Here is a 17,669-nt window from a genome sequence, read left to right on the forward strand (position 1 = left end):
AATTAGCAGCCGTTGATTAATTTGTACCCAAGTGGTTGGATGATGTTATGTTCATACAGAAGCAATGTGCTTGAGATGTCGGTAGATTTTTATCAATATTTTATCTTTGCTCTTGCTTGTAGATATCATTGCTTAGTGTCTTCAAAACTTTCAGGTCCTTGGGTAAGGGAAAGTAAGGGAATTTAAGAATCAAAGACCAAACCAGGTTTGGAGTTAAGTTAAAATTAGCAAATCTAGAAATTACAAATGGGTCAGAAATAAGTTAGGATCAAGATGGACATAACGATGACAAAAGGTGTTCATTTATAGCAGGCAACAGTATCTTTAGGGAATTACACACAGAAGGGTTACTGAAAAACTCTGCAATACTGACTAATCACTTGTGGACAGTCACTTTGGAAAGCAAGAGACCCAGCAGACCCCAATCTTGGAGGGTAAGCTATTGCTTTCTACCAGTGACAGTGACTAGAAATAGAAAGGGGTATTAAAATAAATTCTGAAAGGCAAAGATGTACCAGTTCCTTGGTAATAGGAAAAGAAGAAAAGAATGAATTCTTAAGATAATGAGCCCATAAAGAAACATGTATATATAATGGGATAGAAAAAATGCAGACTGAACAACAGCCTTCAATATTTTAATTAGATTCCTCAGATGTTCAAGAAGTTTGGAAACTTGATTTAAGACAGAGTTTGTCAAACCTAATAGTTCATTTGTCCTTTCACTCAACAAATATCTATGACTTCTGGTCATATGATGTAGATGTTGGGAATGTGGGAATGCCAAGAAGAGTAAACTGTCAAAGATTTTAAGGTCTACTGTGGGAAATAAGAAAGATACATGTAAAAGGCTGAATAATAAATTTTGGAAGAGTACGATCTGGCCTGAATTCTTATGGTCAAAGATTTCTAAGCGGAAACAATCTCAAAGGCCATCTAATTCAACTAGCTCTTTTTACAGATGAGGAAACTGAAGCTCAGGGAGGTTAACTTGTACAAGGGCACACAGGGAGTAAACATCACGTTTTTTCCACTGATCTGTGCTGCCTCTCTTTATAGTCTTTTCAGTTGTGTCTGACTCTGCTGTGACCCCATTTGGGGTTTTCTTAACAGAGATACTGGAGTAGTTTGCCATTTCCTTTTCCAGCTCATTTTGCAGATGAGGAAACTGAAGCAAACAGAATTAAGTGACTTGCCCAGGGTCACACAGCTAGTATGTGTCTGTGGCCAGATTTAAAGTCAGGTTTTTCTGACTCAAGGCCTAGTGCTCTATCCACTCTACCCCCTAGCTGCTCTCTCTCTATATGCCTCTCTTTCTGTGGAGAAAACACTCTGTGGTGGAAAGTACATTACACTGGGAGACATGCAGCATGGTTCTAGTCCCAATTTTGCCAGAAATTAAAATTCATTTTATTTAAAGCTTTACAAAGGCTTCCCCCCACAATATCCCCTAGCTATGTCTATGCCTATTTAACAGATAAGAAAAATGAGACTAAAAAAATGAATTTGCCCAGGGTCGCTCAACTAATTAGTGGCTTCTAATAATAGATGACATTTACATAGAGTATCCCAAAGCATTAAGGCTAAGGGCTTTAGGGTTACATATATTATTTAATTTTATCCTCACAACAATCCTTTCAGGTAGGTGCTATTATTAACCCAGCTTTACACATGAGGAAACTGAGGCTGAGAGAAGGTAAATAATGTGAACCACAAAGCTACCAAGGAAGAGTCAAACCAAGGTCTCTACAATATGAGAACCAAACTTCAGTCTTTTGATTTTAAAATCAAGTTTTGTTTGTTTCTAATGTTGTTGTCATTGCCTCTTATTACATGTGTGACCTTGAGTGAGTCACTTAAAGTCTCTGAGTATGAGAAGTAAAATATGGAAGCTGGTCTAAATAAACTCTGAGATCTCTCCTGCCTCTTAAAAGTTGGTGCAATATGTAAAATACATGAATGAGAGAGGCAGTAAATCTTACAGGAGGGAGAGAGTGAAGTCAGTCAGTGGTCAGCAAGAGCTGAGACTCAACTGGGGCTCTCAAGAGACATGTAATGTTGTGTTAAAGAGAAGGGAAGGGTAAGATATTTTTTAAAGAACAGACAACAGGAGCAAAGGGGCAGAGGGAGCCATGAGCAGTGGTTTTTTTTGTTTGCTTTTTGTTTTTTAAGGATACCTGTTCTTAAACTTTTTGGTGTCAGGACCCCTTCTACACACTTAAAAATTAATGAGGTCCCCCAATTTTCCCCAAGTTTTTGTTTTGTGGGTTAATGCAGTGTACTGTATTAGAAATGAAAATGCCATAGTGTTATTATGAAAACAGTTTTGACCTTACAAATCTATTTAAAGGGTGCCAAGGGTCCCCGGACCACCCAAAGAATCACTAGTGTAGCAGATGGTGGGTGCTCTAGACTGGATGGAGAGGAAGGCTCAGGTAATGAACTAGTGGGAGAAAATGTTGGAAGCATGGGCCAAATCCAGGCTGGATTGTCTCCCTCTCTAGGGATTTCTTCAACCAGTCAACAACATTTATTAAGTCAGATGCTGTGCAAGGCACAACTGAACATACCTTCTTGAAAGCAAATAGTTAACTCTACCCTCCTAGAGATTAGATCTTAAGCCATAAAATTCAAATATTTGCATAAAATCAGAAAGATCCAAAGTCACAACCCCAGAGTATAATTTTGTTAAATCTCAAAGTTAATCTTGTTTCCCCATTGACTTGCATTATAAAATTTAAAACATGCTACAATTGGAGGAAAAAGCCCACTAATAGAATTAACTGAAGCTTTAAAGGCTGGAGGTCTTGGCCTTCAGTCCTATCTCTGAGCCAGACTTGCTTTCTGACTTTGAGCAAGCAATTTAATTGGATGCTCTCTGCATCACTAAAGATTGCCTGCCTTGCTTAGCTGTTCAAAAATACTGTACACGATTTTATTTTTTCTTTGTTTTCATTTTGGCTATTTACATCAGGAAAGTATCTGCCTTGCCCTCAAGGATTCTGTGCCCCACTTAAGTGGGATTTTATGGTGAATCATTTTTTAATTATTATTAATCCTCCAGAGTAGCTCTTCTTCAATATTATGGTCTAGCAGTTGTTAAAATTTATATGAGCAATGCTTTAGATACTTATTTTCTATGTTAACAGAATTGTTATTTTTTTGTACTTTTTGTGAATTTAAATGTGATATAATTGCAAATACTGTTAAACACAAATATTTTTCAGTTTCATAAATGTATTAGATAAAAAATGTTTATCCAAAAAAAGTATCTTGGGGGTAGGTGGTGTGAAGGACATCTCTCATTGTATGTTTTTGTGTTAATTCTTTTTTTTTTTATGCCTAATAGACAGAATGTGCAAATTTCATCCGAGTGCTTCAGGCTTATAATAGAACTCATGTTTACGTGTGTGGGACTGGAGCCTTTCACCCAATATGTGGATACATCGATCTTGGAACCCACAAAGAGGTATGTGATTGAGCTCAAAGAAATAAATAATTTTGCTATTAAAAATTCTCTAAGCATTTTTGTGGCATAGAACAAGCAGCACTTTATATAAAGAAATAGCTGTGTAGTTTATAAAATAGATTTTTAAAAATTTGCATTTTTTCCTTTTTCATATACTCGTTGCTTAATGAGAGTTTCTATTATAGGCTTTCATGAGACTCACAAAATTAATATATGTTTTTCTGTCATACTTCCCCACTCCCCTCTCCTTCCTGACTCTAATATAGTCCACTCTTGTTCAGGTATTATAATTCACATCTTTTGAATGGATCTTATAGTAAGGAGTTATTTCTTTTCTTGACTTTGATCAACATCTCACATTTTATGAAATGTGATGTTCTTAGATCTTTTTTGTAGTTCAAATTTTGGTTTTTCTTGGCAGAGATCCCGACGTGGTTTGCTATTTTCTTCTCCAGCCCATTTTACAGATGAGGAAACTGAGGCAGAGTTAAATGACTTCATAGGATCACAATGCTAGGAAGTGTCTGAGTCCTGATTTGATATCATGAAGAATCATCTTCCTGACTCTGGGCCCAACTATCCACTGTGGCACCTAGCTGCAGTCTTTGATCTTAAGCATCCAAATTTATGAAAACATATGTAGAGATAGTACAGAATAAAGAAAAGTATGGATTCAGGAGTTAACAGCCTGGTGCTGTCATTAACTTTCTCTTGTCACCTTGGGCAAGTAATACAACTTCTCTGGACCTAATTTTAGGCCATCGGTGAAACAAAAGAATTAGAAAAAAAGTATCTCGAAGTTCTCTTTCATTTTGAAAATGATATGATTCTGACATCATACTACTAAGTTATCATCACGGAAAGTGTATCTTGAGTGTTTTTTCTAGTAATGATGATAATAATTCATAAGAGTTGATCAATTATGTTTTTGCCTGGCTCTTGTGAACGACAGTGAAATTATTAGCAAGATCATAGAATCATGGAATATGATTGATTCATAAGAAATAGGCAAGAGCTTATGAATGGCTCACTAGATCCAATCATCATTACCAAAAAAAAGTTCATCATACACATTCTATCAATGATTTGTAAGTAATACTGTCTTAGAACTGTACCCTTAGGGATCATCGACCTTAAAAGAGCTCAAATTTACCCCCTTGTATTACAGAGAAGAAAAAGTGGCTCCAACCTAGGACTCATAGTTATTTAGTGGCAAATTAGTTACTAGAACCCACATAATCACCTAGTCTAGTATGTTTTGTAATTATTAGTGGAGGTGTTTTTCCATTGAAAAAAGTAACTGACTCAAAAAGAATTCTGATCTATTGTCTTGCTTCCCATTAATACCATGCATGCCCCAATCATCTGAGTTACCTAGCCCAGACTCAAGTGTCTGAAGAAAACCAGCACGGATAATTTACTCCATTAAGCAGGAAAAGAAAACTAATGGGAGAAGGCCCTTGAATCCATCCTTCTAGGTTGCTGGAATTATGTTTTCTTGGCCAGCTTTGATGAAGTGTAATACCTAAACAGTAATTCATAGCAGAGTGTGTAATTATATTGCATAGCTCCACAGGTTAGGTGTGTTTTGAGGCCGGAGGCCAAAGGCCAAATGCTTACAATCTGCTGAGAAAGGCAAATGTTCTTCTGCAGCTCCTAAAATCAGAGCTGCTGAAAGGAAATTTAGATGGAGCTAATTACTTGAGTTTGGGGCTGTCAAAAAACCCTAAGGCAGTCAAAATTACAAGTTTTCTGAGTAAGAGAATTCTGAGTGGACAGGTGGTAATGAGTCCATAGAGTATTCAGCTGGTCACAGGTCTTGGGTATTTCTTTGACAGGCTTGGTGGAAAACTCTCTGAACTGCTTTTATGAAAAATTCACCCAAGAACTTTGTATAATATCCATATATCTATCTGATTATAATTTTAGTGAATTTCTCTTATAAATTATTAAAGTATGCTGATGTTACTATTACTCTTAATTTTTTAGCTAAATATATTAAACGCAGGCATAACAGAGTAATTTCCTCAAAAGGAATACAGATACACCTAAATTTTTGGAATAGCAAAGTTATCTGTGAAATCATTTTAATAGTAATAGCATTTACCTAATTCTTTAAATTTTGCAAAGCACTATGCATGTGTCCTCTCTTGATTCTCACAACTCTGTGAGATAGATTTTGTTATTATTCCCATTTTACAGATGAGGAAACAGCATAAAAGAGGTTTAGTGACTTGCCCAAGGTTGTGCAACCAAGTATCTGAAGTAGGATTTGAACTCAGATATTCCTGATTCCGAGTCCATTGTTCTGTCTGCTGTGCCACCTAACTGCCTTTTAAAAATAAAATTGCTCTTCTTTTTCTTTTTATCACCAGATCAGAAACATTTTACTAGGGAAGAGGGGAAGGGTGTCTCATAATCAACTAATTGGATGCATTTGTTAGTGTGATAAAAATGCCCCTCTTTTGATATGTTCAGCAGTACTGCAGGGGAGAATCATTTCTGTTGTGATATTGGGTAACATTTTTTGCTCTGGTACTTCTCTCTCTCACCACCTTTTACACATTTCATTTCTCCAGAATGCAGAAATTTCTCCCATTTTCTCTTTTGGTGCCAACATGGGAAAGTCTCTCCTGTAAAAAGTTGTGCTCCTGACCTGTGTCCCGACCTTTCCCCTAATTTTCTTAATTTTTGCCAGTCTGGTTACTTCCACCCACCATTTTTTTACTTCAATTCATAAATGGGTCTGTGATCTCCTTGATGTGGGAATTCTCTTTATTACTGTAAATAACCCATCCACACCTTCCTATCCTGTGCAGGCCTTGTCTACATCCTCCCATTGCTTATTTAGTCTTCAGTTGTGTCCAAATCTTTGTAAGTTTAATTTTTTGGCAAAGATACTAGAGTGGTTTGCCATTTCCTTCTGCAATATGTCCCCATTTTACAGATGAGGAACTGAGGAAGATAGAGGTTAAGTGACTTGCCCAGGGTCACACAGCTAGTGAGTGTTTGAGACCAGATGTTTGTTATGTAAAATGAAGAAACTGAGTTTGTAATAGGTTCAGTGACTTGTCCAACATGACATTGATAATAAATATCAGAGCTGGAGATCTAATACAGGTTTTAGGACTCAAGCACTCAGACTAACATGTAGAGGACTTTAATGACAGTCTAAAGCAGGGATGGGGAACTTGCGGCCTCGAGGCCATATGTGGCCTTCTAGGTCCTTGGGAGCAGCCTTGTGACTGAGTTCAAGTTTTACAAACAAATCCTTTTATTAAGGGGATTTTTTCTGTGAAGTTTGGATTCAGTCAAAGGGCCACACTTGAGGACGTAGAGGGCCGGCCACATATGGCTTCAAGGCCGCAGGTTCCCCCATACCTGGTCTAAAAGCTTTGAGCTTCTTTTGGAGACAAACTGGTACAAGAGAAAAAGACATGGATTTCAGGTCAGAAATTTCCAATCAGAACTGGCTTTTAATCCTAGCTCTGTTTTCTTACCCACATGTCATTGGGAGTGTCACTTCACCTCTCTACATATCAATTTCCTTAGCTATAAAATGAGAGCCATTTGGTGGAATGTATAAAACACTGAACTTGGAGTCAGGAAGACCTGAGTTCAAATCTCACCTTAGACCCTTTGTGACCATGGGATAAGTCACTTACACCTCTCTTGGACACAGTTTACTCATCTATAAAATAAGGGGGTTTAATTTAATGGCTACTCAGGTCTACTTCAGATCTAGATCTATGATTCTTGTGAGTCCTAAGGCCTACGTTCTCCTGTAGAACCTCCCATTCTCCCAGCACACTGAAGGCATTCTTGTAGGTCATTTTGCACTATGTGGATACCAGTGAAACTGGCTATTTGTTTCTCTATTATGCTTACATAGGTTCATCATTTATGTTCTTTATTTTAATTAAAAAAATTTTTTTATTGCTAGTGGCTACAAGGGGAGATGGCTGTGCTAACAACACAGATTTGTCCATAAACAAGAGGGTAAAATATTTTTTAAAATACCTTAAATAGGGGCGGCCAGGTGGCTCAGTGAGTAAGAGCACTGGCTCCAGTTTCAGGATGACCTGGGGATCAAATCCGGGCTCAGATACTTAGCACCACACCCAGAAATGACTGGCCATGTAACCTTGAGCAAGTTACTGAACCCCGATTGCTTTGAAAAAAAAAATACCTTAAATACATCAATGTTCAACATATCCAGTTGAGGCTAATTGTCTAGGGTGTCTCCGCTCAATTTCTTTTCCTTTGATGTAAGCTGCATAATCACATTTTTTCACTAGCACCTGCCCTTTTGTAACACCTAATGATATACTTGAGACTGACATTTCCATGTTTTCATCCTTTCTCAAAAATTCACTAATTCTCTACTTCATTAATTCTGTTAGTATAAAATTATGGAAAATTAATTTTTTTCTCAAGAATAGCTATATTAAAATATTCATCCTTGCAAAGTGACTTTGCTGAACATCAGTGAAATGAAAATGTAAGTTAATAATAAGAGACATCAAACAGATTTATTAAAATTCCTTTTTAGGGGCCACTTATCCCACCCTTCCCTAAAGGTCTTTTACATCATTTCCTGCCTTGCTAAAATGTAGACACTAGATTATTTTCCATTGTTTCCTGATTTAGGGCCAAACATAGTGCCTAACACATAGTTGGCACCTAATAAATGTTTTATTAAGTTATAAAACTTGTTCATAGAGCTCCATGACACAGGTTTGCAGATACTCCTTGTAGAACATCTTCTGGACAGATAATATGTATTCCTTTCCACATGTGGTGAGTCCCACTTCTTTCTGGATAGCTCATGCTGTCTTTCTTATGGAACTGCCAAAGGGTCATGGGGCTGTGCTGATTTTGCATTCCTATTTTTCTTGGAAAGTGGAATCTAAGACGATGCTTCTTCCCCAGCATTCAAAAGCTGCCAGGGTTGTGTTATCTGAGGCCACTGTTGTAAAAATAGCTGTCTGAGCCAAAACAACTGAGTGACTTTAAAGCGCGTACTGTTTTCACAACAGTGAAAATACTCCAACAGGGCATTTTGGCCTCATGCATCAACAGCGCTGTGAAGAAGCTGCTTGCTTTGGATTTGCTCACTAGAGTGCCAGGGATGACATGGAAGTTTCAAAAGCGTTGTTTGAACAACTTGAATGGATTAGATGCCCAGAAGAAAATGAGATCACAACCAAGAATGCTTCTAATAATTGCAGAAAAACACTTTCTTTATGGAAACAACGGAGTACTCTACATGTAATAGACACCTCATAAATTTTTGAGGATAAGCCTTATTATTTAGAATTTGGGGGAACATTGTAGCTCTAAGAAGCAGCATGACTTAAGGAGGACTTTCTTTCCCAGTCGCCCTAGCTCCAAGTACTCTCCTCTTTCAGATTACTTTCCATCTAGTTGGTGTGTGTGTGTCTGTGTGTGTGTGTATGTGTGTACAGAGACAAAGAGAGAGAGACAGAGACAGACAGAGAGAGAGAGAGAGAACCTAATTATCAATATATCATCTCTCCCATTGTATCTTCCTTAAGGGCAGATACTATTTTTGTCTTTTTTTTCTTTCTGTCCCTAGTTCTGAAAATAGTGCCTGGCCCATCCCATGTTGACTGTCCACTGCCTGACTGATTTAATTCTCAGAACCCTTAAGCAACTCTCTGAGATTAAAAGTTACAGAAGAGTTGCTGATCTACACCCATGGAGGGCATTTCCACACTGGAAATTTCTTATATTAGTGACATCAGAAATCATATCTCACTTCAAAATTACTAATGATCTCATAATTGCCAAATGATTTTATGTCTTTTGCTCAGTCTTCATCTTTACTGACTTCTGGGCAACCTTTGGCACTGTCAGTTATCCTCTTCTTGATCCTGTCTTCTTTTGAAGTTCTTACAGCTCTGCTCTCTCCTAGTTCTTCTCCTCCTACCTGGTGACTCATTCCTTCTGAATCTCTTTTACTGGGTCTTTATCCAGATCATTTATGCTGACTGTGGCTATCCCCTAAGGTTCTATTCTGGGCTCTTTTCTCTTTCTCTAAATTCTTTTGCTTAGTGATCTCATCAACTCCCATGGATTCAATTATTATCTCTATGCAGATGATTCTCATTTCTGTTTATCCAGTCCTGACCTCTCTACTCACATCCAGTCTTCCATCTCCAACTGCCTATTGGAAATCTTAAATGGATTCCCCATAGACATCTTAAATTCAACATGTCCAAAGCTGAACTCATCTTTTCTCCAAAGCCCATCACTTTTCCTGACTTTCTGTTATCATTGAGAGCATCTTCCCAATCACTTAAGTTTTCAACCTAGGTATTATCCTCAATTCCTCACTCTCTCTTATCCCCAACCCCTTATCCAATTAGTTGTCCAGTCTTGTTGCTTCAGTTCTACCTTTAAAATCTCTCTCCCACATGATCCCTTTTCTCCCCGACACTACTTTCACCTTGTGCCTAGATTATTGCAGCAGCCTTCTGGTTGTTCTCCCTCCCTCCAGTCTCTCCTCACTTGAGACCAATCTCCACTTAGCTATCAGAGTGTCTGACTTTTCCTCTCCCTTTCCCTCTCCCATTTAATAAACTCAGGCTGCTCCCTGTTGCTTTCTAGATCAGTTATAAAATCTGTCTCCTCCCTTCAATTCTCATGTAAAAGTCCTACCTTCTAAAAGATGCCTGTCTCAGTCTCCATTATACTAAATGCCTTCTCTGTGAAATCATCTCCAATTCATCCTGTAAAAATCTTGTTTATATAATTGTTGGCATGTGAGCTCCTGGAGGGTAGGGACTATTTTTCCTTTTCTTTGTCTTCCCATCACTTAGCATAATATCTGGAACATAGAAAGGGCTTAATAAATGCTTGTTGACTGACTGACAACTTCTGCCCCTTCAAAAAGGTAATATTTCTGCCTATAATTAGACAATACATAGACATTTCAAGTACAGGTAAATCAATAAACTTTCTAGTAGCTAACCTTTGAAGGAAAGTAGACATCCCAAAGTGAGAAAATAATATTTTCTAGTTACAGAAGTTAGGCTGGGGGAGGCTAGGTGGGCAGTGAATAGAGCACCAGCCCTGGAGTCAGAAGGACCGGAGTTCAAATCTGGACTCAGACACAACACAAAAAACTAGCCATGCGACCTTGAATAAGTCACTTAACCCCAATTGCCCTGCCCTCCCCCCTCCAAAAAAGCAAAAAACAAAAACCAGAAGAGAGGCTGTATGAAGGCTTGGGGACAGAAAGCTCCAAATAAGCTAGTTCAGTTATAATGTAGCTATGTGAAGATTGATGTTAAATAAATCTGAAAAAAAAAGGTCTGGATCCAGACTGTGAAAGGTTTCAAATGCTAAGCCAAGGAGTAGGCTTATCACATAGTAGATATTTAAATATTTTTTGAGTGAATGGGTCCAGAGGATCTCCTAGTTTGCTGCTGACTCTGGCATTCTATGCTCTGTGACCCTCTTGGGATCTGTATGGCACACAGACTTCGAAATAAGTTCATTGTGGAGTGATATCACCAGATATCATCTTAAACTAACTAACCCACCTGGGAAAGCCTGGCAACAGGAAGACTTCTCATCACTTGTGGTTACCTCCCTCTTTTGCCTAGTTGGGACTCCCCAACTCTGTTTTATCTGATGAGATGAATGACCACCCGGCCTTTTCACCTTCCCTGACCCAAATGCCCTGAAGGCCCTAGTCACTGTCATCAGACCTACTAAAGGTACCTAAGGACTTCTGAGTCTTACCTTTTAGCCTGTAGCTATACCCAGATTACTTTTGGGCCTTTCTATTTGCCCTGCCCTTACCTGAACTTTTTAAAATTTGTTATTTCCTCTAGAGTGTGAGCTCCTTGAGAGCAGGATTTTTCTCTTTATATTTGTATCTGTTTTCTTGGTTTTTCAGTTTGTATACCTAGAATTGAGCATAGTAATTGACATATAGTAGTCACTTAATAAATGCTTTTTCATTCATTTATTCAGTCTTGAGGCAGAGTTAGAATTTAGTTCTTAAATTCCAGAAACTAATTTATGCTTTCAAATCATATTTATATTAACATGTCTCATATACAGGAAATCATGTTCAAGCTGGACACACATAATTTGGAATCTGGCAGACTGAAATGTCCTTTTGATCCTCAGCAGCCTTTTGCTTCAGTAATGACAGGTAAGATCAAATGCATGTCTCCTTTTAGATTGTGATGATTCCTAAAGACTATGCACAATAGATATTTACAAATTAAATCATATTTTACTATTGACTTACATAAAGATGTCAGAGCTACTTTATATTAATTTTCAATAGGATTTCCAATAACAGTTTCCCATAACTCCCAAAATCTCTCATTTAAACTCTCTTGTGGTAGAGAATCATTTAGGGAAGAATTTCATTGCATTTATTTTTAATTGAAATGTGATGTTAGGGGGCAGCCAGGTGGAGCAGTGAGTAAGAGCTCCAGCCCCGGAGTCTGAGGACCCGAGTTCGGTTCTGGCCTCAGACACTTAACACACACACACACACACACACACACACACACACACACACACACACAAAAACTAGCTGTGTAACCTTGGGCAAGTTACTTAACCCCAATTGCCCTCCAAAAGGCAAAAAAGAAATGTGATGTTATTAGTGTAGAAAGGTCTTTGTAAAGAATTTAATCCACCAGGGAAGATCAGCACCTTACTTTTAATTTATAATTTTAGAGAGTTGCTTGGGGGCATAGAGATTAGTTAATTTACCCAGGCTTTCAAAGCCAGTATTTGCTAATGCTAGGACTGGAACCTAGATCTTTCCAACTCCCAGGCCAGCTCTCTATTCACTCCACCATGCTTTTTTCATTCAGGTAAGAATAAAAAGACTAAAAATATTGATTTATCTTAAGATAAAAAGACTAAAAACATTGACTAAACTTCAAGTTGATATTAAATAACACATAAATTGTTAGTGGATCCAATCAATATAGTTGTTTAACTTCTAGCATCATTCAACAGAAAGCCTGGAGAAAGTGGATAGTAGAAGTAATGTGGGATTTGGATTCAGCAAGAAATGAGTCTTGGAATTCCATTTTAGAAGACAATGTACAGTTGGACTGGTTTTCTGTAGGTTCAGGAATGGAACGAGAAGAAAGTTCGAATGATTGTTTGGGAGAGCACTAAGGACTGGTAGGCCTGGAGATCACAGTCGGGATGAAGAATAGGTTCAGTAAGAGTGAGGAATTGGGAGCAAAAGACAGACAAGTAGGAGGTTACAGTCAGATAGAAGAATTTCAGAGATCTTGATCACTGTGGTAGATTACTTATGGATGATGAAATATATATCTACAGCCATCTATTTCTTTTCTTTTGTTAAAGGGGAGTACACATATTTAATCATAAAATATAAAAGTTGTATAAAGTAATTTGGACACATTTCTTAAATTTTCATAGTATTGTAGAGAAGACCTCAGTGGCCATCTTATTCAATCCCCTCATTTTACAAATGAGGAAACTGAGGTTTAGAAAGGCTGATAAGCATCAGAATTAGAATTTGAATCCAGGTCTTCCTGATCCTAAGTCCAGAACTCTAGCTACCATAGCTACCATGTCAAAATACCATGTCAAAACATTCATGATCACTCTGTCTCTGTCTCTGTCTCTGTCTCTCTGTCTCTCTCTCTCTCTCTCTCTCTCTCTCTCTCTCTCTCTCTGTCTGTCTGTCTGCCTGTCTGTCTCTTCCCTCTTTGCCCCCATATGCAATCACACACATTATGGAATATTTGAGATTATAAATAAATGAAGTCAAATAAATAACTTAAAAAAATTAAGATCAGTAGACATTTCAACTTTCCTCCATTCCAAATACTTCTATAAAGGTTTCCATCTTTAATATCCAACACATCTATCTACTCTAATCTAGTTTCTTAATTTTGTCATGCTGTTCTATCCAACTAATAATTTCTGATGACATGGATAGTCAGTTCTTAAAAGTGTCATGATGGCAAGAGCCCTATGTGGTCTGGTACTTGGGGTGATGAAATGATGGTATGGTCCCTGGATTTCATCAACAGCTATGAGTCTCCTTTGTGATGGTCTGATTTACAAAATTAGACACTTTTCATTTAACTTCTTGATCATGTGTATGAATAAACATGGTAATAGTGAAACATCATGGCATTTTCATATTCAGCAGGGAGGTGGAGATGGTGGAACTTTGAAGTGATGGTGCATGTGTGTATGTGTGTGTATGTTACAAAAAAAAAAATATGACTCATGGATAGTCATTCTACTCAGAAAATAAATGATAAGATAAATGATTTCTGTTTCTCATCTGACAGATGGGCCAGTGTATCTTTTATTAAAAACATTACATTAAAGGCTCCGATCATTTCCCCTTCTCCAGTTTGGAATTCATAGGTCATTTTAATCACCCAGAAGGCAAATTTAAAGAGCGGTTTGAACACAGCCAATTAGATTGTCTGTAACTATAATTTCTTCTTGTGCTCCTCCTCCTTCTTCTTCTCCTTCTTCATAAAGAACGTACCATTTTATAGTTTGCCAAGTATTTTCTAACAGAACAATTATTTGGGGAAGTACAAACTGCATTTGGTCTGTTATTTAGTTTGATTATTTTTAACAAATAGTTATTAAAAGTCTGGTATGTGAAAGGTACCACTAAAATTATTTCATTTAATTTGGTAAAATACTTACAAAACTGTATAGTTATATGTTTGCACTGAAACATACCTAAATTCAGTTTACTTATACAATGTTTTTATGGTTATTTAGAACCCAATTCATGTTCTTCCAGATAAATTTAGCAGCAATATTTAGGCCATTGCCCTGTAGACCAAACACTTTCGACCAAAGTTCAAGAAAAGTTTTTTTTGTTGAGGATTAATTGGACAAGAGCTAAGAATGTCAGCAATACTCTTTGTACAATGATAAAGCCATTGCTTCTGCTTTAATCTGAAGGATTAAAGAAAGTTTAGTTTAGTAATAATATGAAACTGTTTCTGAGACTGCTCTCTAATGCAGGTCCATACATTTCATGATCTCTAGTCTTTATTCTTTCCCATTCAACATGCACCTTGGGCCTACTAAATTCAACACCAAGAAACAGTTAATTCATTTCATAAACACATTTTTTTAGCTAAAGAAACACACTAATTTAACCTTTCAGCAGAACTCTGCTCGTGTACACATATTTCTCATAAAATAAATTGCCCCAAAGCAGTATCTTTGGGTAACGATATCCACGAAAGGTCTTGGTACTATCCTGTCAGTTTTCTACTTCACAAGATGAAGTTTGGAATGCAGTAATGGCAGCATCCTTATCCTTTTCAGAATTCCTGTATATCAAAGCTGTTAGAGAAATAATTGGACCCAAGGAATGTAGCATGTTATAATTATGAAAGAATGACTCCAGTGCTGAAAGATTCCTTTCAGCAGAGGTTAGGTAAAGATGGGCTATGGTCATTGATATTCTATCAGTTAAGCGAATGTTAATTATATTATCCATTCCTCCTTGCAGCATAACTTTTCAAAATGTTCCATTGTTGCCAAGGAGAGGAGACAGAATTTATCTAAGAGATAAATTTTGTCAATAAAACATTTATAGTTATTAATTCAGAAGCATTTGGATTTTTTCTCTCATGTTAGGCTACAGAATATGAGTTACTTTTTCTTACTTGTTTAAAATTGGAAACTAAGATTTGTTAAGAGTTATATTCTAATATTATAATGACATAAATCTTTGAAACTACAAAACTGATTCAACTTAAAATCTTTGGCATGTCTTTTAATGATCTCACTAATGTTTCTCCCTCCCAGATGAGTACCTCTATGCTGGAACAGCTTCAGACTTCCTGGGCAAAGACACAGCCTTTACACGTTCCCTTGGCCCTACTCATGATCATCATTACATCAGAACTGACATTTCAGAACACTACTGGCTCCATGGTTAGTGGTTTACTTAATTGTGAATCTTTTGCCTTTGTTTTGGGAAAGATGAAGAGCTAAATATTATTCGCTATTCACATTAAATGATTCAAAAATGAATTCAGTGAAATATTAGATGTTTCTGTTGTGAATAATGTGGTGTTAACTCAAAAAAAGACTAGATATCAGAAATACCATACTATAGTTTGTGATGATCTGGAATTTTATTTGAGATTTTCTGGATTCCAGCCTTTTATATATGTGATGCCTTTTATATTATTTATGTGGTCTGTGTATGATAATAAGAACCTCCTTCACTTTAAGTCCTTCTTGATTTTATTTCCAATTTTTCAGATCACTTTTTGTTTAGTCATTGCCACACCACTTGGAAATTTCAATATGGGAGACCATCTTTAGCCAGTACGAGAAGTGTTTGAAGATAAGGAAACTGTTTTTACACTAACTGCAAATGAGGTTAAATCTTAAAATTGCTTCCCAACCATCTGTTGAATTAATTAAAATACAGCTTTTATTTCCCTCTATAACAAACTACATTGCTGTACAAAAATTATTGAAGTTTAGGAAAAATGTGTCTGGTGTATATGTAACCAAAAGGAACTCTTAGTTAAGTTTTATCCATTTGCAGACCAGAAAAAAAAAAAAGGTTCCAAAGAAAACTCTGATTTTCATAAAATTGATCAGTTCTATGTGCCCTAATAGAAGGATAAAAGACAGGGACTTAGATCTGTCTTTTTATTTTCATTAAAATATCTCAGATTTTAAATCTGTTTTTTCATTACTTTTCAACTGAAAACCATCTCTTAAAATCACTCTCAGACTCTAATACTCAGTTGTTTACCTATGACCAGACATTGCCATTGCAGGCCTTTTGAATTGAGTCTAGCCCACATCTGCAAGTTCAGTAGTGTGTACCACACTTCAAGAGGAATACTTGTGACATAGATTAGTCAGTCATTTCATGTGAGGAATGGCTGAATTTGTGTTTATATAGCACTTTATAGTTTACAAAAAAGATTACTTACAGCAGTCCTTTGATTTAGATAATGCTTGTGCGAGGATTTGACAGATGAGGAAATTGAGTTCTATAGAGCTATAAAGTAACTTTCCCAGGTTTCCCAACTGATGGTATCCACTATTATCAGAAAGCATAGAGTCATCTTTAAGGTTTCCAATTTACCAGCAAGCCTTGTCAATACTTACTTCAAAATAATTCTTAGATCCTTTCTTTTCTCTTACTAATGCCTTTACCACTAAGTTCTCACCACCTCATTCTGCACTACAGCCACATCCTAACTGCTAGGTCCTCCTCTCTTCAATTCATAATATATCCATTCACTAGACTCATCTTCCTAAAACACTACACCCATGTCATTCCATGCTCAGTAATCTCAATAAAATGTTAATAAAAAATCTTACATTTCTGTAGGATTTTTACAATGGCTTTATATTCCCTGTAAGTCCTTAGATATACTGTGGGAAACGATGTGGATCATGGCAAGGATGAGGAAAGTGACCATGGCTGATGGAAAGAACTATTCAATACTTTTGCTTCCAATTTCTCTTTGAAGAAGAATGATCTTTGAACTGGAAAAAAAATGAACACAACTGGCTTAATAGGGAATTCAAAGCCCACTAAATAGGAAAATAGAGAGACCCTAGGTACTCTAGATAAGTTAGGTCACCAGGCCCAGATGTGCCACATGCCATAGTCCTGAGAAATCTGGCATTTGCCATTACTTACCCACTGTCGGCGATATTTTGAAACTCATGGAAGTATTAAAGGACTAGTGAAAGTCAAACATTCTCTCTCCCCTCCCCCTTTTAAGAAATGAAGAGAACAGGGTCTGAAAAGTATAGGGCAGGTAGACTTCAGTCCTCTTAAAATTTCACATCTAGATAAGGAAGCAGTCGACATGGCTACATAGGTCATATCAGATTAACTTCATTTTCTATTTTTAGGGAGGGTTACTAGAATGGTAAATTGGGGGATATTTAAGATATAGTCACCTAGGTGTTAACACAGTGTTTATTTTGAATATACAGGGGAGATATGAGCTAAGTAATGATACGGTTAGATGAATTTGTAACTGATTGAAACATCGGGCTGAAAGAAGAAAGATGGTTTGCTCTCATCCCCAGAAGAGATTGTGAGTGGAATACCTCATAGGACTTTGTTTGGACCTGTGATTTGGATAAAGACATGAATAATATGCTTACCTATTTTATAGATGACAAAAAG

At 36.9% G+C, this 17,669-nt stretch overlaps 1 protein-coding gene across 13 annotated transcripts in view; it reads left to right on the forward strand.

Moving 5' to 3' along the window:
* LOC138175868 (semaphorin-3D) overlaps nt 1-17,669 on the forward strand; it is a 252,743-nt gene that overhangs the window by 150,989 nt on the left and 84,085 nt on the right. For all 13 annotated transcript variants that reach the window (XM_069106478.1, XM_069106485.1, XM_069106477.1 and 10 more), the window contains 3 exons: nt 3,347-3,466; nt 11,564-11,657; nt 15,302-15,430. In XM_069106478.1, the coding sequence (XP_068962579.1) occupies nt 3,347-3,466; nt 11,564-11,657; nt 15,302-15,430 (343 nt within the window). The remainder of the gene's footprint in view (nt 1-3,346; nt 3,467-11,563; nt 11,658-15,301; nt 15,431-17,669) is intronic.

This window comes from Petaurus breviceps, unplaced genomic scaffold (genome assembly GCF_028583685.1).
Source record: "Petaurus breviceps papuanus isolate PSGF00001 unplaced genomic scaffold, PetGlider_PUasm1.0 79, whole genome shotgun sequence".
NCBI lineage: Eukaryota > Metazoa > Chordata > Mammalia > Diprotodontia > Petauridae > Petaurus > Petaurus breviceps.